This window comes from Balaenoptera physalus, assembly GCF_965194825.1.
Source record: "Balaenoptera physalus genome assembly, chromosome: 7".
NCBI classification, from domain to species: Eukaryota; Metazoa; Chordata; class Mammalia; order Artiodactyla; family Balaenopteridae; genus Balaenoptera; species Balaenoptera physalus.
The window spans coordinates 1978591-2000396 of record NC_138886.1 but is presented as its reverse complement, the minus strand read 5'-3'; the positions used below and the strand labels follow the sequence as shown (position 1 = coordinate 2000396).

The 21806-nt window shown below is 49.1% G+C and overlaps 1 protein-coding gene across 5 annotated transcripts in view; it reads left to right on the top strand.

Moving 5' to 3' along the window:
- ABO (ABO, alpha 1-3-N-acetylgalactosaminyltransferase and alpha 1-3-galactosyltransferase) overlaps positions 1-3692 on the top strand; it is a 36867-nt gene extending 33175 nt beyond the window's left edge. For all 5 annotated transcript variants that reach the window (XM_082470616.1, XM_082470618.1, XM_082470617.1 and 2 more), the window contains one exon: positions 228-3692. In XM_082470616.1, coding sequence (XP_082326742.1) covers positions 228-918 — 691 coding nt within the window. In that variant the 3' untranslated portion in view covers positions 919-3692. The remainder of the gene's footprint in view (positions 1-227) is intronic.
- The last annotated feature ends 18114 nt before the right edge of the window (positions 3693-21806 follow it).

The following is a 21806-nucleotide window of genomic DNA, read 5'->3' as shown; positions in this document are numbered from 1 at the left end:
CACCGTTCTATTTCTGGGTCTGTGAATTTGTCTATTCTAGGTACCTCATACAAGTAAAATCATATAGCACTTGACTTTTTGTGGTTGGCTTATTTCACTTAGCATAATGTCCTCAAGGTACGGCTGAAGTTTTATAAACTGTTTTTGCCTAAAAGTCTATGATTTTGCTGCTGTGTGATTCTGTTAACACCCACCCTCTCTCTCCTGGGGGGGCTTGTTGGTTTCAGATACGTGGTCTTCCTGAAGCTCTTCCTGGAGACGGCCGAGAAGCACTTCATGGTGGGACACAAGGTCAACTACTACGTCTTCACCGACCAGCCGGCGAACGTGCCCCAGATCCCCCTCCAGGAAGGGAGGCAGGTGGTGGTCCTCGAGGTCCGAAACTACAAACGCTGGCAGGACATATCCATGCACCGGATGGAGATGATCAGCAACTTCTCCCAGCAGCGCTTCCTCCGCGAGGTCCATTACCTGGTGTGCTTGGACGTGGACATGAAGTTCAGCGACCATGTGGGCGTGGAGATCCTGGCACCGCTCTTCGGGACCCTCCATCCTGGTTTCTACAGGGGTGATCGCCAGTCCTTCACCTATGAACGCCGGCCCTTGTCTCAGGCCTACATTCCGAGAGATGAGGGTGATTTCTACTATGCGGGAAGCTTTTTTGGGGGGTCGGTCCCTGAGGTTTACCGGCTCACCATGGCCTGTCACCAGGCGATGATGGCCGACCAGGCCAACGGCATCGAGGCCGTGTGGCACGATGAGAGCCACCTGAACAGGTACCTGCTGTACCACAAGCCCAGCAAGGTGCTGTCCCCCGAGTACCTGTGGGATGAGCGCATGCTGCGGAGACCACCTTTACTCAGGAAACTTCGATACGTGGCTGTGCCCAAGAACCACGCAGAGATTCGGAACCGATGAGAACACACTTCCCAAGAGAGCCCACGTTATCAGGCTGTAGCGCATGCCAGTGGTTCTGCTGTCTTGGTAAGGGATTGGCCAAAGATTTGATGACGTGGATGAGGCCATCTCTTTGTTTCCTCCTCTGGAGGGTCTTCCATCACTCATCAAACAAACCCAGCTCTGGGTTTTCATTCCCTCCTAATCCTGCATTCTCTTTAAATGTGACTGATCCTTCAAGGTCTCTACAAGGTCACCTTCTTATGAAGCTTTCTTTGGTCCTCGCTTCTTCCTGTGGTTGAAGTGAATTGCTCTTCCCTCTGCATTTCCATAAAGTACTAAGTGTATTCTTTGGCTATGTCTGCCATTCTGCCTACATTACCCATTGGCCTTGCCCATTACAATGTGAGCTCCTGACGGCAGAGGCCAAGTACATATCTCAGTGCCTGATGCCCAGGGACTCTCAAAACTGTTCACATTTAAATTTAAGGAACTCTTTTTTTTTTTTAGCTGTGCAGCCCAGTTTGTGGGATCTTAGTTCCCTGACCAGGGATTGAACCTGGGCTCTCGACAGTGAAAGCGCGGAGTCCTAACCACTGGACAGCCAGGGAATTCCCTAAATTTAAGGAACTCTTAAAAGCCTATTTTACCATGTCGTGAGACAGCAGGAGAGGCCCAGCCTGAAAGCACCTCCTAGGTTTGGTTTGCTTGTGTTGCTAGCTTGTTGCTTTGGATTGTTTGTCTTTTTCTTATTGATTTGTAGGTGTCTTATTGATTTGTAGGTGTCATATTTTGGATGCTAGTACCTTTATCAGACACATGTTAAAAATAGCTTCTTCCAGTTTTTATGTTGCTATTTCAACTCTTTTAATGTAGGTAAATTTAAGAAATCATCCCCTGCTTTGAAATCATGAAGATAGCCTCCTATGTTATCCTCCAAAAGCCTTATGTTTTTGCCTCACACTTAGGTCTTTAATCTACTGAAATTGACTTGTGTGTGGTTTTAATGTAAAGGCCCATTTTAACTTTTCTTTCTCTGGATAACCATTATCCGAGCACCATTTATTGAAAATGTGTTCGAAAACTTATTGAAAAGTTCTTTCCCCTACTGATTTGCAATATCATCAGTCACATAGTATCAAGTGTCCCTATGTGCCTAGGTTTATTTTGGGGTTCTCTAGTCTGTGTTCCATTGGTCTGTTTGTCTATCCTTATGGCAATAACACATCATCTTAGTTACTCTAGGTTTATAAATAAATCTTCGTATCTGATTGGGTAAGTCCTCCCACATGGTTTCTCAAGAGTATCTTGACTGCTCTTGGCCTGTTGCATTTCCATCTAACTTTTAAACTCTTTTGTCAAATTGCACAAAGGAGCCTTCTGTTTTTTTGTTTTTTAAAGACTTAAAGACTTAAGTCTTTAAGACTTAACCACTTAAAGACTTAAAGTCTTTAAGACTTAACCACTTAAAAGACTTAAAGATTTAAAAATCTTTAAAGACTTAAAAGATTTTTAAAATCTGTTTTTCTCAACATTTTATTTTGAAAATTTTAAAGCATACAAAAAATTTAAAGGAATTGCACAGTGCATATTCACATACCTATCACCTAGATTCTACCACTAACATTTTGCTCTGTGTTATGATTGTACCACTCATCTGCCTATTCATGCCTCCGTTCATCCAACTCAGGGAAACACATTTCCTGTTTCTTCCTACGTCTACTCATTCTTCATTGTCTCCTAGACATTGTGATGATTCATTGTGGAGACATATTCTGTTAGATTCTTTAGGAAAAGTTTAATTCTTTTGTTTTAGGAGGCAGTAACTTGGGTGGCTTCAAATGTCAAGCTCTCTCTCGTCTGTGGTGGGCCGCAGCTCAAGTCTCTGTTATTCTTTCAGGGTCAGTTTGGTGGCTTGAAGTCTACCCCACCCATGAGTAGTTTACAGATCAGCCAAAGACTTGGGCTGAGTTTATACACAGAATTCAGGGCTCCTTCTCTCTGGCTGTCCATTTCTGGTATTTCCCCCTGCAGTTTCCAGCTGCTGTGATTACCCCAAACTTGTCCCCTTGTTCTTCAAACCAGTAAGAAGTGAATCTTTTTCTTTACTGAGTTTTAGCTGTTGCTGATGGGCATGTGGCCTCGGACTAACAACTGTACGTAAAAGGAATCTCTCCTAGTGCAGATCTCTTCTTCCAAGTGAAGACTCCCTTCCAAATCTTCACCTTTTGTCACTTTCTAGAGGCTTCAGGTAGTTTTGTAAAAAAGTGTATATTTTGGCCAAAGTTTACAGTTGGCATATGCAAGAGGGTGAGTCGTCTATAAGGTACTTGTCCACTACTGAAAGCAGAACCTCCTAATTTCCTTTGATATACAGTGCCCATGGTTAGTAAGTTCATTTCTAGGCATCTAATGGTTTTTGTGGCTATTGTGAATGTATGTTTTATTCCTATTACCAGGGGTCAGTCCACTTTTTCTGCAAAGGGCCAAATAGTGAATGTTTTAGGGCTTATGGGTCATGCAGTGCCTGTCATAACTATTTAACTCTGCCACTATCGTGCGAAAGCAGGCGTAAGTAGTACGTGAACAAATGAGTGCAGCTGTGTTCAAATAAAAATTTATTTCTGAAAACAGGCAGTGGGATAGATTTGGCCCACAGGCCGTAGTTTGCTGGTCACTGCTATCACATTTACTAATTAGTTATTGCTGGCATATAGTGTATGAGAAAGCTACTTATTATAATCCAGTGTCTATATCATGCATCTGGTTATGTTATTAAAATCTTTTGTAAGTCTTAGCTGGCTTTTTTCTAATTGATTCTCTTGAAATTTCTAGATTGATAATCACATCAGTGGTTAATAATAAAGTAATAATAAAAGTATAATAAAAGTAATAATACTTTTATTATTTTAATAATAAAAGTAATAATAAAAATAATAATAGCATTCTTTGTTTATTTCTTCTTAAGAGTCCTGTGGACTTTCTCTTTTCATTCCCCTCTGACACCTGTCCAGCTCTCAGGGTCATGGTAAACAGGGAGACCAGACCACACCGTCTGGATGTAGGTGATCCCAGACCAGCTAATTTAGGGCACATGGTGAGTGAGCTTCTTCTCGTTTCCTGTTCTTGGTTCCCTCCATTCGGCAATGCTGACAAGTTGGTAGAGATGTGTCCACAGGTCATCTGTTCCCCAGAATGTTCCGGTATGAATGTTTGGATTTATGCAGCCCCCAAACCACTCTTCCTTGGATTCCATGCACATTTCTGCACAGGACATCCACCCAGGTGGTCTGTACCCTCTCTGGGTGGTCCCACGGTGTTGCCTCCTTAGGCAGCAGCATAGGGTGACTATGTCATCATATCGTGGGGAAGGGGCTTGGGGTCCTGGGCCACCTTTCAAGCTTTTGTGTCCAGTGTGCACACATCATCACTCATTTCTGACCAGCCTGGTTTTATTTCCTCTTTGATCCAAAGGTATTTAGAAGAGTAATTTTTCCCGCATTTTTGGGGTATGGTTAGTTTGGTTTCTTTGTTGTACAATCCTTTACTTGTTCATTTCTGGATTTATTATTTTTTAATCCAAGGGTATGACCTGTGCTTGTTTGGCATCATTAACTTTAACCCTCACCCTAACCCTCATGCTAGTCGGTTTCCTTTCAGGTGTGTACACACAACAGTGTGCCTCTGAAATCACAATTATGCAGAGAGCCGTATGTTTCCTTTTGGTGACATCTTATGCTAGCCAGTTGGTAATAAACAGATTTATCTACTTATTCATCATCCTTGATCTGTTGATTCGGGTGTGCGTCTGTGTATAAGCCTAATTTTATTCACACCAAGTCTGATTATCTCTAAGTTACCGTTATACTTGCTATTATTCTTTATTTTACTCCCCACAAGTCTTTATTTTTCTTCTGCTCCTTCTTCTTTTTTACTTTGCCCAGTTCTTGCAGGATCTCCAGAGCAACGCTCAACAGTGACTGTTAGAAGAAAGACTCTCCATCCTTCAAGCGCCCCTCTCTGCTTTGTTGCTGCTTAAACAACAGCAGTGCGTTGTCTCGTAATCTTGGAGGCCGGAAGTCGGAGGTCAAGGTGGGTTGGTTCCCTCTGAGGCCGTCGAGGAGGTGCTGTTCCATCCCTCTCCCCTCGCTTCTGGTGCTTTGCTGGCGATCTTTGGGTTTCCTCGGATTGTAGATATTTACCTCCACCTTTGCCTTCACCCTCATACGATGTCCTCCCTGTGTTCCTGTCTCCCTTCTCAAGCATGGAAGAATTCACGGAATAGAGCACCCAAGATTCCTTTTTCAAAAACAGCTTGATGAACAAATCATCTCTTGAGATTTAAAAAAAAAAATCCGAGCTTCACCCTTTCCTTCCTTTTCAGTGTGGTTTCTTTTTCCCTCTTTCTTTCCATTATTCTCATACCTTGAAGCACAGTGTCCTGAGGGTCTCCCATTCTCTGATGTGGAAAGTGTACATTTCCTTGGTCTTAAATAAAACTGTGATTCAAGATAAACTCCCCAGACTGCTTTCGACCAGACTGTCACCCGCAAGACTTTGCCATGGGGAGATTCTGGGACTTCCCTGATGGGGGGCACGTGGGAGGCAGCCTTCTCATATTTCTTACTTTAACTGGGATGTTACTGGTGATTCACCATAGGAACCAGTGTTTGTTGTTGCTTCACGATAACTTTTTGTTAAATTTAGTATTCCTTCTAGTCTTTTTTTTTTTATAAATTTATTTATTTTATTTATTTATTTTTGGCTGTGTTGGGTCTTCGTTGCTGTGTGCGGGCTTTCTCTAGTTGCGGCGAGCCGGGGCTACTCTTCATTGCGGTGTGCGGGCTTCTCATTGCGGTGGCTTCTCTTGTTGCGGAGCACGGGCTCTAGGCGCATGGGCTTCAGTAGTTGTGGCACTTGGGCTCAGTGGTTGTGGCTCGCGGGCTCTAGAGCACAGGCTCAGTAGCTGTGGTGCACGGGCTTAGTTGCTCCGCGGCATGTGGGATCTTCCCGGACCAGGGCTCGAACCCATGTCCCCTGCATTGGCAGGGGGATTCTTAACCACTGCGCCACCAGGGAAGCCCCCTTCTAGTCTTGCTTAACGAGAACTGTAGGGTTTTTTCATCAGCTCAGTAATGGATTTTGAGTTTTGTCAAGTTGTTTTGTAATCTACTGTGATGATGATCACATAACTTCTCTCATATTATTAATATAAGTGAGTTGCAGTAATTATTTCTGAGTTTAATTATCCTCACAAACCTGAAGTAAATCCTACTTGGTCGTGGTATATTGTTTTAGCATACTGATTTATTATTTATGTCATATTCACCAGTAAGATTGATCTATGGTTTCTTTTTTGAATCTTCTCAGTAGAATTTGGCATTGTGGTCTAGATAGTCTAGTAGATTGAATTTAGAACTCTTCATTATTTTTTAGGCTCTGGGATGTTTGAATAATCTTGGACTTTGTATTTGCTTATAAACCCTGTGAATCTAGTATAATGTATGGCAGTAAATATTTGATGAGGCTTTCTATTTCCTTCTATGGTACATAGAGTTCCTTCTATTGTAATTTATTCAAGTTTTCCACTTCTTGAGTGAATTTTGATCATTTACATTTTCTTGGAAAACCTTCCATTTCATATTGATTTTCAAATTTATTGGCAAAAAGAACAACATTGCAGTTTTAAAATAATGTTACATCTCTATATAGAAAATCATATCTTCTTATTTCTTGCTGTCAATTTGTGCTTTCTCTCTGCTTTTTTCTGATCTTTTTATACAAGGTCAGAGATTATCTGTTTTATTTTATTTTTTAAAAGAAGCATCTGGCCTGCTGTTTTTTACTTTTTAAATGGTCGTTTCAACTTTTATGCTTATTTGTTCCTTTAATTTAACTTTAATTTTACTTTTTTCTAGCATTCTTGAATAGGGTGCTTGGTTAACAGGGTCATTTATTTCGAATGCTATTTGTTTCTAAGAAAAGCATACGGCTTCAACTTTCCCTTTGAGTAGAGCATAAATTGTGTCCCTTGGACCTTTATAGCCAGGGTCTACATTGTCACTCATTTTGAAATAGTCTGCTTTCATCTTCTCCTTAAGTCAGAGTTATTTAAAAGTCTTTTACAAATTTATAAGTTGAGGTAGTGAGTTTTGTTTCTCGTTGTTATTCTTTAGTCATTTGTTTCTAGATACATAGTTTTGTAGTAAGAATGAAATGAGCAGCACAATTTCAACTCTGGGAAATTTGCTGACCTTCTTTTCTGGCGTACTGATGGATCATTCAAATATTTTTCATGGGCAATGAAAAACTAGAGTGGTTTTGCCTGTGCATGGACATGGCACGCCACTCTGTGGTGATTTGTATCGGACAGTGGCCGCCACTGAGGGAGGTGGCAGTAGTTGTCTGGAAAATGGGCAGAAGGGAAATTTGGTGGCTGATAGAAATGTTTTTCATCCTGTTAAAGGTGATTAAAGGGTGTATTGCAATTGCCAAACATATTTGATGCGTTTATTGTATGTAAATTATATCACAATCAAAAGGACCGGAACTATCCCTGTTTGCCAGTTACAGCATTCCAAATATTTGGATTGCTTTAGTTTCCTTGGACTGCCGTAACAAAGTGCTACAAACCGGGTAGCTTAAAACAACAGAAATATGTCCTCTCACAGTTCTGAAGGCTAAAAGCCTGAAGTCAAGGTGTCAGCAGGGCCACGCAAACATAGACACTCGTAGGTCACTTATGCAGCATGTGAACTGGGAACTCAGATCCCCGATCTCATCTCTTCTTCTCCACTTTGTCCAGGATGGTTAGGAGCCAACCTCATTATGCTTGTTAAGTTTGACAGAAATGCCCCATAGCATCAAATGCATGATCACCCAGAACTTTGCCTCTTATACAGATTTGATTGAGGCTCCAGTGGTGCTGTTTTGCACATCTTGCTTGCGACTGTCAGAGTTTCTTCACTACTGGAAATAGAATCATCAGCGCATTTCCATCTCATCAGATTCAGGAACCATTAACTGAAACCCCAGAGCCAGTCAGTAAACTTGTCCTTTAGATTCTCTTCCTATAGAGCCACTGTAAGTACAAAGCGTGTATTAATCTGGGTTCTCTAGACAAACAGAAGCAGTAGGATGTGCATACTTATAGACAGAGATTCATTTTAAGGAATTAGGTCATGTGATTTTGGAGGCTGGCAGGTCCACAAGCTGCTGGTGGGCCGGCAGGCTGGAGACCGACAAGAGTTGGCATTGCAGCTTGAGTCTGAAGGCATTCTGGAAGCAGAACTCCCTCTTCGTAGGGGGACCTCAGGCTGCTCTCTGAAAGGCCTTCAACTGACTGGATGTGGTCCACCCCCACTGTGGAGGGTGGTCCTCACCGACGAAGCGTGGCACGTGGTAGGGGCGAGGCAATATGCTGAGTGAGGGAAGGAGGGAGTGAATGAAACCACAGAGGCAGGAGTCCACACGAGATGAGCCTCTATTTAGGGTGGGGTCCGAGGGGGTCACAGCACAAGCCCTGCGTGGCGGCACGAGACCTTCCAGCTGCCCTTCCACTGCTGAGCCTCCTTCCCCTGCACTGTGCTGTCCTCCTGGACCTTCTTCAAATAATGCTGCCTATTCCTGGGGGCAGGGCTGCAGGAGGGGCACCTGAGGAGGGACTTCCTGTACCCCGCGCCTTCGAGGACCACTGTGAGCCTGGCAGGGGGCTCTTAACACATTCCAGGTACCGGGCAAGAGATCCACACGTCATCTCTCGGGTAATTCTCCCAACAACTCATCAGGCAGGCCCAGTGATTTCCCCATTTCACAGATGGGGAAACTGAGGCTCAGAGCCTTGGCTGGATCACCAGCTAGAAAGAGGCTGAGCTGGAGTTAGAATCCCATCTCCCTGACTTGGATCACTCCTGACCCCCGTCCCACACTGTGGCATCCTGGAGCTCAGGGGTCCTGTCCTCCCTGGCGGGCACTCCCCACCCCATCTCTCCACTCATCAGCATCTTGGCTTCCACGGGCACCAGTGGGCACAGGGTGGTGTGAGTGGTGGTGATCAGTGGTGTTTTCTGGAGGAGAATCTTGCCTCGGATGATGACTTTGGTGGGCGAGTCCCGGCCACTTCCCACAAACATGCAGTCGTGTAAAATTCTCACGGACTTGGATTCATCATTCGCCGTCCATCCACCATCCCTGGTGAAAAAACGTAGCAACTATTATTATTATTTTTTTTTAATACATTTATTTATTTATTTTTGGCTGCGTTGGGTCTTCGTTGCTGCATGCAGGCTTTCTCTAGTTGCGGCGAGCGGGGGCTACTGTTTGTTGTGGAGCACGGGCTCTTGGCGCACGGGCTTCAGTAGTTGTGGCACGCGGGCTCAGTAGTTGTGGCTCATGGGCTCTAGAGTGCAGGCTCAGTAGTTGTGGTGCATGGGCTTAGTTGCTCCGTGGCATGTGGAGTCTTCCCAGACCAGGGCTCGAACCCGTGTCCCCTGCATTAGCAGGCGGATTCCTAACCACTGTGCCACCAGGGAAGTCCAGCAATTATTCTTTTTAAATTACCATGGCTTTAAACGAATCAGCATAAACCCCCTCCAGTACACTGAACTGTAGCCTTCTTCAAATTCTTTCTTCCGTATTTCCATGCTGTTTGAATCCTTGTGGACAACAGACCTGGGTTCTGGGTGGGAAGGGATTATTGCCACATCGGGAGTCAGCCAGATTTGGGCCCTGGGCAAGTTGCTTCCATTTGGGGGCCTCAGTTTCCTCATCTGTAAAATGGGATGACAGCAGCATCTTTCTCATAGATGAGAAGTTGTTCCAAAAGTCTGGCATGGTGCCAGGCACATAGTTGCAGCTCAGAAATGGGGGTTCTTATCATCATCAGTGCAATCATCTGAGCTTCATAATTTCCAGCTGAGACCAACCCTCCCAACGGCCCCAGGGCCTTCTTTCAGCCAGGGAGGGATCAAGGATCCTGGCCCATTTCTCTTCCTGTGCTGTTGAGCTCGTAGGATGTACAGGGTCTCTCCAAGTGCAAAGTCATTGAACTTGTCTTCATGCCACCAGGTAGGGTCGGCTGCTATTCCCATTTCACAGGTGAGGAAACTGAGGCTCGAGTGGTAATGCCCTTCCAAGATCACCAAGGCAGAGCCCCCCCCCCCCAGAAGCTGAACGTGCTGGACGTGTGGGCTGGAGGCTGGCACATGGCCAGTGGAGTGGTAACTGCTGGAGGACCCTAAGGTGTCCTCTGGGTGCTGTGGCCTGCTCCATTGCCCCCTGCCTGATGCTCTGACCTTCTGGCACCTTCCGTGAGGCCCCCGTTGTGCATTGTGAAGGTCTCTTCTGCTCACACAAGCTCAAAAGTGTCCTGCTGTTCAACTGAGAACTTCACCTGGGTGGAGCACATTCAAGGTGGTCCCTGAGACGCTGAGCTGCCCCAGATGTGCTTTCCTGACTGAGAAGAAGGGGCTCCATGTCAGGAGGGAGAGCAAACAGGCAGGAGATTCTGGGCGCCCCCCCTCCTCGGTCCTGGATGGCACGGAGCTGGGGGGCGGGGTGGGCGGGGCAGGGGCGGGCCAGTAGGCGGGTGGGGGCGGAGCGATGTCTGCTGTGCGCGGGGAGCCTCCAGCTGGGCGTGGCCAGAACAAAGAATGGGTGGGGATGGGGCAAGGCCAGGGCAGGACCTTCCAGCCGGACGGGTCACTCCCAAGCACCCTCAACACCAACATTCCCAGCGCTTCCTCCCCTCCCCCCATTAGGTCTCAGCCCCAGGGTCCGTGACTGCACCCGTCCCACCCCACAACCAAACAAGGCACAAAGACACCGAGGTTTGCACTAGAGAAAGGGTTTATTCAGGTATTCGGGAGGCACCAAGCAGGAGAGAGGAGAGCAAGTCTCAAATCCGCCTCCCCGAAGGCGAGGGACTCGAAATAGTACGGGATGAAGAAGCTGGGTGGCCGGAGGCGTGGGGAGCCTGGAGGAAGGTGATTGGTTCCGCAAAGCCGAAACTAAGCTACAGGCTTCCTCACGGGACGGATGTTCCAAAAAATGGCAGCATTTGCATGATCTAAGGGTGATGTGATGCCATTTTGGGCCCTGTGATGTCGAAAGGTCACAGTTCAGACACTCACGCATGCCCAGTTGGAGGGTTGCTTCATGACAGAGCTGCCTACAACCTCTTTCTTCTCTCCCCCGCCGGCACCTCCCCAGTGTGTGCACTTCCCATCGAGCTGGGCAGTGTGTGTGTGTGTGTGTGTGCACGCGCGCGCCTGTGTCAGGCGTGGGGAGGCCCAGAGGAAAGGACCCTACGTGGGAGGGGGTAGACAGGGTTCCCCCAAGGTCATAGGGGCTCTAAATCCCAAAGCGAACTCCCTGGCTTGGGGGGCGGTAACCCTCCCGGCTCCTCTGGAATCCGCCCACCTCCTGTGTCCCGGCCTGTCCCCACCTCACGGCGCCTTAGTTTCCCAGCTACCCCGTGAGCGGCTGGCACGGAACTGCGTTCGTCTAGCTCAGCGTGGACGCGGTCGGGGCTCTCCATCCTGGGTGGGTGTGGAGGGCACTGGCTCCGAGGCGCGTGGGCCGCCCTCCTGCAGGGCAGCCAGGTCTCGGGTCCGCAGCTGGGCGCGCACGCCCGCCCCGCCGCCAGCGCGTACACGTGACCCCGCCCCACGGCGCATGCCCAGCACCAGCGGCTCTCCACGCGGCGGGTCCTGCGTGTCCCCAGCCCCGCCAGCTGCTCTGTGAGCCCCACGTCTCCTGAGCCTTGGGATCACCCCCACCCCACCCAGGCAGGCCGTAGGGTGCTGGCCCCGTGGGTTGCCATCTCGGGATAGGAAAGTCACCCAATATACCCCCAGCCCTCTTTCCTGAACGCCAGACTCCCTCCCAGGGTCCAGCTGGGTGCGTCACTGGGTCAGGGGGACCTGGAGACAGCAGGGGACACCAGCTCCGGAGAGAAAGGACAGGCCACTCCACCCCTCTTCCTCTGTGCCTGTCCCCTTGTCTTCCTGGCAGGACCCTGGGACGTGAAGTCCAGCCCATCCCTCCCTGGCTGCAGCCCTGGCTGGAGGAGGAGGGGCTGGAGGTGGCCCACCACCCAGGTGAGCGAGTGCTGGGGGCACTTACTGTTATTAGGGAGCCCTCTGGGCATTCAGTGATTTCGCCCCACTCTGTAGGGGAGAAGCGGCCCCAGCAGTCAAGGTCACTCAGGTCTAAGTGACCAAGTCCAGCCGTGAACGGGGCGGGGTGGGGAGGGACTCAGAATCATTGCTCTTCACGTCGCCGAGCCCCACGCTAGACTTCAAAGGCCTTGTCCTGTGCGGGGCTCCACAGCCAGGGGACCCCCTGAGTCCAAGCACTTTGGGTGCCTTCATCTCCCTGCTTGAATCCCCAGCACCCACTCCCAAGGTCAGGATCACTGACCCCATTTTCACTGGAGGAAACTGAGGCACTGAGAGTCACCACACAAGCTTGCCTGTCGCAGGGCTGTGATGTGGCCCCGCTGTGGGTTGAACCCTGGTCAATCTGACCCCAAAGGTTGAGTTTGCCCAGGAGCTGGAGGAGGTGACTTCGAGCCGGGTTGGAGGTGAGTCTGTCATGGATGGGGGGCTACAGGGAGGGACACTCCAGGCAGGGGGCTCTGAAGGGGGAGGGCTTGGTGGGGTCCCTGGGGGATGAAGGCTGTAGGGAGGCTGGAGTGGGGTGAGGGGTGCATACTGGGGAAGGCATCTGGACCAGACCACACAGGGCTCTGAGTGCCAGGCTAGGAGTCAGAGGTCACTGCAGGTTGGGTATGTGGGGTGGGACATGAGAGGGCGGTCTTCTCAGATCCACATCATCCTGGATTTGGAGGGAGCATGGTGGCCATGTTATTCGTGCCCCCTCAAGCATGGATCTCCAGTAACCCACCAGCACGAGGAGGCTGCCTCAGTTTCCTCCTTGCGCAGTGGGGGCTGTGGGGGTCATCTGCCTCCTCCCAGGGCTGGGCACGCTCCCTGGAGGGTCCAGAGACGGCTGCTTGTCAAATTAGCCGTTTAGGTGACGTCTGTTTCCAGAGAGTGTGAGTGAGGGGACCAAGGGGGCCAAGGCGACGCCCACCCACCCAGCTCAGCATGAAGCCCTTGTACAGGTTGCTGTTCTCATGTCCCGGCTGACGGGGGTGATGCGGCGTCGCCCACCTGCTGGATGGAGAGTGACAGTCAGGAGCTGTGTTGCAGAGCCTGGGACGTATTACTTGTGTGTGACCCAGGCTGCCGTGGGCCCGGTGGACGCTGAAGACGAGGTGCTGCCGGAGGCCGAGCTGATGCCCGAGGTCTCTGGGGATGCTGAGGATGCCGACTCCAGCACCCGGGGAATGGCAGGGTCAGCAGATGCCCTGCCCTGTGCAGGGCACCCCATGCCAGCATCCAGCTCTGGGGGCTTCAGCCCCCTTTTGTGGTGTGGAGTGGGGAGCACTGGTCCTGGGAAGGAAGAGACTGGGAAAGGCTATTAGGGAGCAGGATAGTCACCTTGTTTTCCTGGACATCAGGGGACTCTGGGTTACAGCTCATGTTGATGTGACCCGCTGCAGAGTTGGAAGAGCTGGTCACGTGCACGCTGAGCACAAGGGCAGTGTCCCCACTGGTGAGGTCAGCGCCCTACTGAGCCGGTCACAGGACTTGGAGTGGGAGCTGTCCCTGGTCCTGAACTCTGTGCCGTGGACCTAGTGACTGGATGGAAGGGCCGGCTTTGCAGTGGTCACACCCACTGGGTGAGCGGTGCTCTGGTGTGCCTGTGGGTACAGATGGCAGTGACCTGGCCCTGGGAAGGTGTGGGGGAGGTGCCCAGAGGGCAGCGCCTGGGTGGAGGACAGAGCTCCGTGCCCACGGGCAGCTCTCCTTGGAAAGTCAGCTAGTCCTTTGGATCCAAGGAAGCAGAGGCACCTGAGACTACAAGTGGTCTCTGGGAGGTCAGGTCAGCCTGTTGACTTGTGTCATGGGCAGCAGGAGAAGTTCCTGGTGGAACTGTTCCTGGGGTGGCCTGGGCTGGCAGGTTAGGCAGACAGTGCCCAGCTAGCCTTTGTCACTCCATTCTATAGCTTAGCTACCCAGCTAGCCAGACCCTGTGACCGGCCAGTGCTAGGGACCAAAGGGAGGGTGCCCTTGGCAATCTCGAGTCTCTTCTGCTTCGTGTGGGGAGGATTGAGCTGGCTCTGTGAGAGGCCGCACCCCCTTGGTGAAGGTGGGTCTTCACCCCTGGCGGGGCGGGGCAGAGGGAAGGTGAGCCGTGCTCTGCTGGGAGCTACGTGCCAGGGAGAGGGAAATGCACAGAGAGAAGAAGCAGAGTCCTGGTTGTCAGAAGGTGGGGGGCGACTGCTTCATGGGTACAGGGTCCCTGTTGGGGTGCCGAAACATTCTCGAGCTAGAGAGCAGTGATGGTGCACGGCATAGAGGATGTAGTTCACGCCTCTGCATTGTACACCTTAAAGTGATAAAAGGTTAAATTTTATTGAATCTAAATTTAAACACATTACATATAAAAGTCATAAAGCATAGAAAAGAGAAAAAAATGCTGCCCTCACAGGGGAGGTGAAGGGCAGCTCTGGGGTGGAGCTGGAGCTGGCTGGTGCGCACGCTGGCTTTACCACTGGCGCTGGTGCCTGGGCTGAGCTGGGGCTGGACGGGCTCTGTCTCAGGCAGTAGTGATTGAGCTGATAGAGAATCGGCTCTAGTTCTGGGGCTGACTGTAACTCTGGCAGTGTTGCCAGATTTGGTGTAAGAGCTGATGATGGAAATGGCTTTAGCTCTGGAGCTGGTCCAAATGTTGGAGCTGGAGGGGGCTCTAGCTCTGTAGCTGGGCCAGCTAAGCTGTCTAGCTGGTGTCAGGTCCTGCTGTAGCTCCACAGGAGGTGAGAGATCCCGTGGTGGTGCCAGCTCTCCCTCTGGAGCTGGCGCAGAAGCTGACTGTAGCTCCAGAGCTGCTGCTGGAACAGATAATGAGGTTGGTTCCTGCTGTGAGCGCTGCTGAAGGTGGCACCGAATCTAATGGTGAAATGCCTCTAGTTCGAGATCTGCCTTCAGTTTTGGATCTGCTTCTGCAGCTGGATCTAGCTCTTCAGATGTAATAGACCTGGTGCTGGAGCCAGTTCTCGATCTCAAGATGGTGCTGAAGCAGTTCACCGACCTGACTGCCTTTCCGTGGACCTTCCCAATGAAAGAAAAATCCCACAGCCTTTCACAGTAGGTAATACTAGAGTTGGCTCCAGATTTGTCTGTCGTGTTGGGTCTGACGCTAACTCAGGCAGTCGTGTGAGAGCTGTGATGGAGGTGGCTCAGCTCCGGAGTGGAAGCCAGGGGTACTCTAACCCTGGACTGGTCCAAGTGTGGAGCTGGAAGGGGCTCTCGCTCTGCAGCTGGTTCCAGAGCTAGCTCCAGCTCCACGCTCCTGCAAGATCTTGTGCTAGAGATGGACTAGCTTTATAGCCCCCACTTACTGTCTGCAGGTGAGGTGCTGTCCCACCTGTTAGGCTGTGACCTCCGAGGGATGGTGTCTGGGGTTCACCATTGTATTCCAGGTGCCCACACACAGTGGGAGCAGTACACAGCTGCTGAATGAATGAATGAATGAATCCAAGAGTGTGTGTTCCAGGTCTCTCATCTGTAAATAACAGCACTCATCTCATGGGGCTGTTGGGAGGATCAGATGACTCACTGACATGTTAAGTGTCTACTATGTACCGGGCACTGATGGAGGGCTGAGTGTACAGCAATGAACAAACGCAGTCCCTGCTCGCACGGAGCTGACTGGAGCAGGGGTTAGATGAGGAAATCGGGTCACAGGCACGTGCCCCAGCCCAGCTGGGGGCAGCGGGTCCTGCAGGCATCCCTGTGCAGCAGCTCAGGACCAAGCCAGGTGGGGACTGTGGTGGAGGGGATGTGGGATCCACGGTCTGGAGGTTTTATGGAGGTTTTGTCCTCCATAAAACTCGTGTCGGATATTTGTTCCTAAGGTTCCTCTGTGAAGTTGGTCTTGATCCTCTGAGACACACAAGAAAGAACTCCCCACTATCTGTCTTCCTGCTGGAATCCCGGAGAGCAGGGCTTGAGTTCTTTAGGGGAACTAGACAGTGTTCTGTCAGGGGACTGGATGGAGTCCCCCTTCTGGTCAGTGGATGAGCTGGGCCGGAAATCCTGGGCTCTGACCCCCAGTAGCCGCAGAGACCAGGGCATTAATGACACACAGGTCAAGGCACTTCTCCAGGTGCTTGAGAATGGCAGCCTGAAGTCTGAGGGACTGTCCAGTGAGGGTCAGCCCTGCCAGCAATCAAGACCAGGGGAGATCTTTCCAGATCAGTACTCAAAGATCTTCCTCCCTTCACTCTTCTTCCTTATTTTCTTCCTCAATTACACTGTGTTTTATCGTGTGGCTGGTCATCATTCATTTATCCTGTCCCCTACTGGAGGGAACTGAGATGCTTCCAATCTTTTGCTTTTATGAGGCAGGTGCAGTGAATAACATGTACACATGTCAAGGGTAGAGGTGTTTCTACGGGATGAATTCCCTGAACTGGAGTTGCTGAGTCAGAGGGTAAATATATTTGTAATTTTGACAGATATGGCCAAACTGCCTCCATTGGAAAGAAACTTGTATTCCATCAACAATGAATAAAAGTTCCTGTTTCTACACAGCCCTTTCTAATTTATGGATTTGATCATTTTGTCATATTATGAAAAAGACAGGGCATGTTTTCACCTGTTTTAAGACCATACTTTTTTTTGCAAAGTGTCTGCTTTTGCACATTTTTTTCTGTATGACTGCTTTTTTTTTCTCAATTTCTAAGAGCTCTTTATATAAGGGGGCTGAGCCACTTTGCCTGTGACATGAGATACAAATATTTGTTCCAACTTCTTTTTTTTTAATTTATTTTTATTTTTGGCTGCGTTGGATCTTTGTTGCTATGCGTGGGCTTCCTCTGGTTGTGGCGAGCGGGGGCTACTCTTCGTTGCAGCGCGTGGGCTTCTCACTGCAGTGGCTTCTCTTGTTGCAGAGCACGGGCTCTAGGCACGTGGGCTTCAGTAGTTGTGGCTCGTGGGCTCTAGAGCACAGGCTCAACAGTTGTGACACACGGGCTTACTTGCTCCGCAGCATGTGGGATCTTCCCGGACCAGGGCTCGAACCCATGTCGCCTGCATTGGCAGGTGGATTCTTAACCACTGCGCCACCTGGGAAGTCCCTGTTCCAACTTCTTGTTTCTAATTTATGTCTTTTCCTCTTGTGTATTGTTAAGATGCCAGTTCTTTCCCATTTATCTATTGATCCAACACAACCATATAAAATGCCTCAGCAGATATCTCCCTGGGGAAAGTGATGCACTAGTAGAATGTAAAAAACAGAGGGGACCAACTCTAAGATGAATTATTTGAGAGAAACTCTTTTACAGCTACGTGTGCCATGGAGAGTCGCCTACCAGACTTTATCTTGGACATTGAACATTTCTATTCAGCTTTAGCACAGATATGCATTCAGCAAATACAGTGCCAATTAGTAAACTTTAATCTTAAATCTCAATAATATCCATAAATTCTATATCTTACTTTAAAATTTCCATTTCTGTCCCAGTTCTCGGTGTTTCCTAAGCAAACCTCAGTGTCCTGGTCTGGTAAATTACAGTGACTATATCACAAGAGTCACTCAAGATCTGTCCCCTCTTCGAGGCATTCCTCACACCTGTAGCCACTGTGAGAATCAAAGCATAAAATATTCCCTCTGTGCCATTCCTCTTCCACCTCTAAAACAGTCACCTTATTACAAGATAAACATTTTAAATTTGAATGTTTCTCCTTTGTCTAGGAAGGTCAAGGCATTAAATTAAAGGTGTGCGCTTGTGCCCATGCTGCCGGCTGGACCAATATGCTTTCCTTCTTGTGACCAGCATCCACCATCCTTTCCTTCCAAGGATGTCCTCCCCAGTTTACCCTGGGGTAGGTTTTAAGGGGTTGTCACCATATCCTTGGGTTTGGTCGGGGTTGGGGGCTTTACAGCCCTTAGTACATTAAGCATAGTTGTTCCTGGCCTCGTAGTTCCAACATCCTTGCCATATCTGGGTCTGATGCCTGCTCTGCCTCTTCAAACTGTGTTTTTCATTTTCGTATGTTCGTATGTCGTAATGTCTCTTGCTGGCTGGACGTGATGCCCTGGGTAAAAGGAACTGCTGTGACAGGGCTTTAGTGCCTGCCGTGTGGTGAGGGGTCGGGAGAGGAGCAGACTTCTAGAGTCTGTGGTCAGGTCCCCCTCTTTCAGGGACCCTTTGCCTCCAGATGATGAGCTTTCCTGTGCTCCTCAGGTGGGACAGGATGGCTAGAGTTGTTTCCCTTCTCCCACGAGGAAGCCAGAGGGGTCGTTGTTGGGTGTTTCCCTTCCTCCACTGGGAAGGCAGGAGCTGCTGGAGGTGGGTGTTTCCTTCCCCCAGTCAGCGAGGCTCTTGTTAAATAGTTTGTCCCGAGGGCAGACCTTGTTAGGAAGAATGGAATGCTGGGGTGTTTTTCAAAATTGTTCCTCCTCCCCTTCCCCCCCAAACCACAATAAAGGCTCCCACTTGGATTTCTCCTCTCTCTGCCCGTCTCGCCTCAGTGCTCCCCCGTGGGGCCCTGTATGGCATTGGAGCCTCCCGTGTTGAGGGGACTCTGTAATAAGATCGTCTTCCTTCATGACATTCTTACGTCTGTGTGGATTGCTACACCTGATAAAACAAATCCTAGGTATTGTTAAAACACCATGTGATTTACTTTGACTAATGAAATATTAACAAACTTTCTTTAAAGCAGAGGCTTTAAAATGTACGTGCACTGGACCTCGGTCATTCTTGTTACTGGAAACTCTGAGACCATCATGTGAAGAACCCCGAGCTAGCTTCCTGCAGAATGAGGGGCCACATGGATAGAGAGGCACTGCCCTCCCATCTGAGCCCAAATCTCAGCTGACTTGCTGGTTGAAACAGCTTCATGCATGAGCCAAGCCAAGAGCAGCAGAAGAACCAACCAGTCAGCCAACCCACTGCTTTAACAACTGGGAGTTGTTTTGGAATTGTTTGTTACACAGCAAAAGCTAACTGATACAAGACCAAATTGATTTAAGAATACACATGCAAAAATTAAACAAAATACCAAATCACACCCAAATTTTAAAATATACATCATAAGATGAATCCAGTAATGTGATGTTATTTTCCCCTAAATGTTACCATCATTCAAGTCACGTTCTGAAACCTGACATTTTCACTCAACAAAAAGTGTAGATGATCATGTTTGTATATGTAGATTTATCCCATTCTTCTTTTAAAAAACTAACACATGGTATTTCAATGTATGGATAAATTAGTTTATTTAATTGCCCCCCTAATTTGACATTATTTACAATTTTGTGCTGTTACAAATAATCTCTATCTCATTGAGCAATATGGAATGTTTTTCTCATTTCTAATACATGTTGAAAAATACGTTCTCTCCGTTCTCCATTAATCTACTGATTTGACTGTAATAGGGATAAATGTAGATTATGTAAATAGAGTACATAAAATACATTTTTACAGCAGAATATGTAAAAAGACCCCGGAAAGGCAGGTGTGTGAGTGCTCTCTGCTCCTCTCACAGCTCCAGCATCAGCTCAGGAACTAGCGGTGGCTTCAACTCCAGTTCCTGTCCATTCACAGGAGACAGGTGCAGGTGCAGAGTCAGTGCAGAAGTAGAGGCAGCTCCAGAGCCTGAGGAATGGCCACCTGCAGCTGAAGCGCCACCTCCCCCAGCAGCTCCAGAGCTGCAGCCAACAGCAACGTCAGTCGTACCAGCAGCTCTGGAGTGAGGACCAGCATCTGGAGCAGCTCCTGCAGGAGACCAGGAGACAGCTCCCAGCACCCCTGCAGGGAGAGTCATCACCTGCTCCTCATGGAAACCTGACGCCAGCACAGGTGCCACCACTCCTGAGGGAGAGCCGACACCTGCACCTGCACCTGCACCTGCAGGCAACCCAGAGCAGATGAGGACTCACCATCCTTGTGGGGAGATTCCCGCTCCGGACCCACCCCTCATGCCAGTTTTCAAGCCACACCTTCAGCTTGTTACCCCACTAGGACTTTCCTTCCCCTCCCCTGCTATTGTGTCTGGTTATTTTTTTTTTTAATTTATTTATTTTATTTATTTTTGGCTGTGTTGGGTCTTCGTTGCTGTGTGCAGACTCTGTCTAGATGCGGCGAGCAGGGGCTACTCTTAGTTGCGGTGCGTATACTTCTCATTGCGGCGGCTTCTCTTGTTGCAGAGCATGGGCTCTAGGCACGTGGGCTTCAGTAGTTGCAGCATGGGGGCTCAGTAGTTGTGGCTCGCGGGCTCTAGAGCGCAGGCTCAGTAGTTGTGGCGCACAGGCTAAGCTGCTCCGCGGCATGTGGGATCTTCCCACACCAGGGCTCAAACCCGTGTCCCCTGCATTGGCAGGCAGATTCTTAACTACTGCACCACCAGGGAAGTCCCATGTCTGGTTATTTTTTAGTTTTATTTTATTTTTACATTTTTACGGCATCTTATATTTCAGGTTTTAAATTAAATAAAATTTAAGCCTTTGATCATTTTAAATGTTACAGTTCATGAGCGCTAAGTACATTCACTATGCTGTGCAACCATCACCACTATTTAGTTGCAGAATATTTCATTCAAAGCACTCACTCCCCATTCCTCCCTCCCTCAGCCCAATGCCACCCCTCATCTGCATTCCTTCTCTGTTCTTTTACTATTATGGATTTTATTAAATAAATGGAACCACAGACTAGATACCTTTTTGTGTCTGCACACATATTTTGAGAGGTTGTAGTTAATTTTTGTATTCTGGGTGTTAAACAGCATTTTTGTTGTATGAAAGGGAAATCCCTGATGGATTAAAGATTAGATGTATAAAATGAAGCCCTTTAGTAAATACATGCATAATGTCAGGGTAGAGACCCTGTTCTAAGTGTGACACCAAAGCCAGAAAACAGACAGGAAATGCTTGGCTCTTCCTGTGGCCAAAATAGAAACAAGAAAATGTAGAAAGCTGGAAAAACAAACCACAAACTGGAACAGCATTCCTCAAAACCCAAAGCCAGAAAAAAGTTAACCTCCCTGTGGTCCAAAAAACGCTCAGAAATCAATTTTTTGTTTTATTGTTTTATTTACTTACTTATTTTTGGCTGCGTTGGGTCTTCGTTGCTGCGTGCAGGCTTTCCCAAGTTGTGGCGAGCAGGGGCTACTCTTCCTTGTGGAGCACGGGCTCTAGGTGCACGGGCCTCAGTAGGTGTGGGACACGGGCTCAGTAGTTGCAGCGCACAGGCTTAGTTGCTCCGCGGCATGTGGGATCTTCCCGGACCAGGGCTCGAACCCGTGTCCCCTGCATTGGCAGGCGGATTCTCAACCACTGCGCCACCAGGGAAGCCCCAATCAATGTTTTTTAAAGCGACAAAGAACAAACGCATGCAATTCCAATGAGAGGAGACACACATGGTCAGTGTATGTCAGAGATGCTTGACCTCCCAATGAGGACACACGCAAATGTGTGTCACAGCCATTTGTACCGACGGGTTCCCCCAGAGCACCCTCTCTCCTAGTGAGTGTGACCACTGCAGAGCTGGCCCTGCCCTCCAGCCACCAGGCCCCAACGCAGACTCCAGGACCAGGGACAGCTCCCACTCCAGGTGCTGTGACCAGCTCAGGTGGGGCCCTGACCTCAGCAGTGGGGACACCAGCCTGACGTGGGGAGATGAGCTTTACCCAGAGTCCCCTGATGACCAGGAAAGAAGGTGCCTTCCCACTGCTCCCTGACAGCCCTTCCCAGCCCTTCCCTTCTTGGGACCAGTGTTCCCCACTCCACCCCCTCAAAAAGGCCAAGAAGCCCAGGAGCCGGATGCTGGCTCG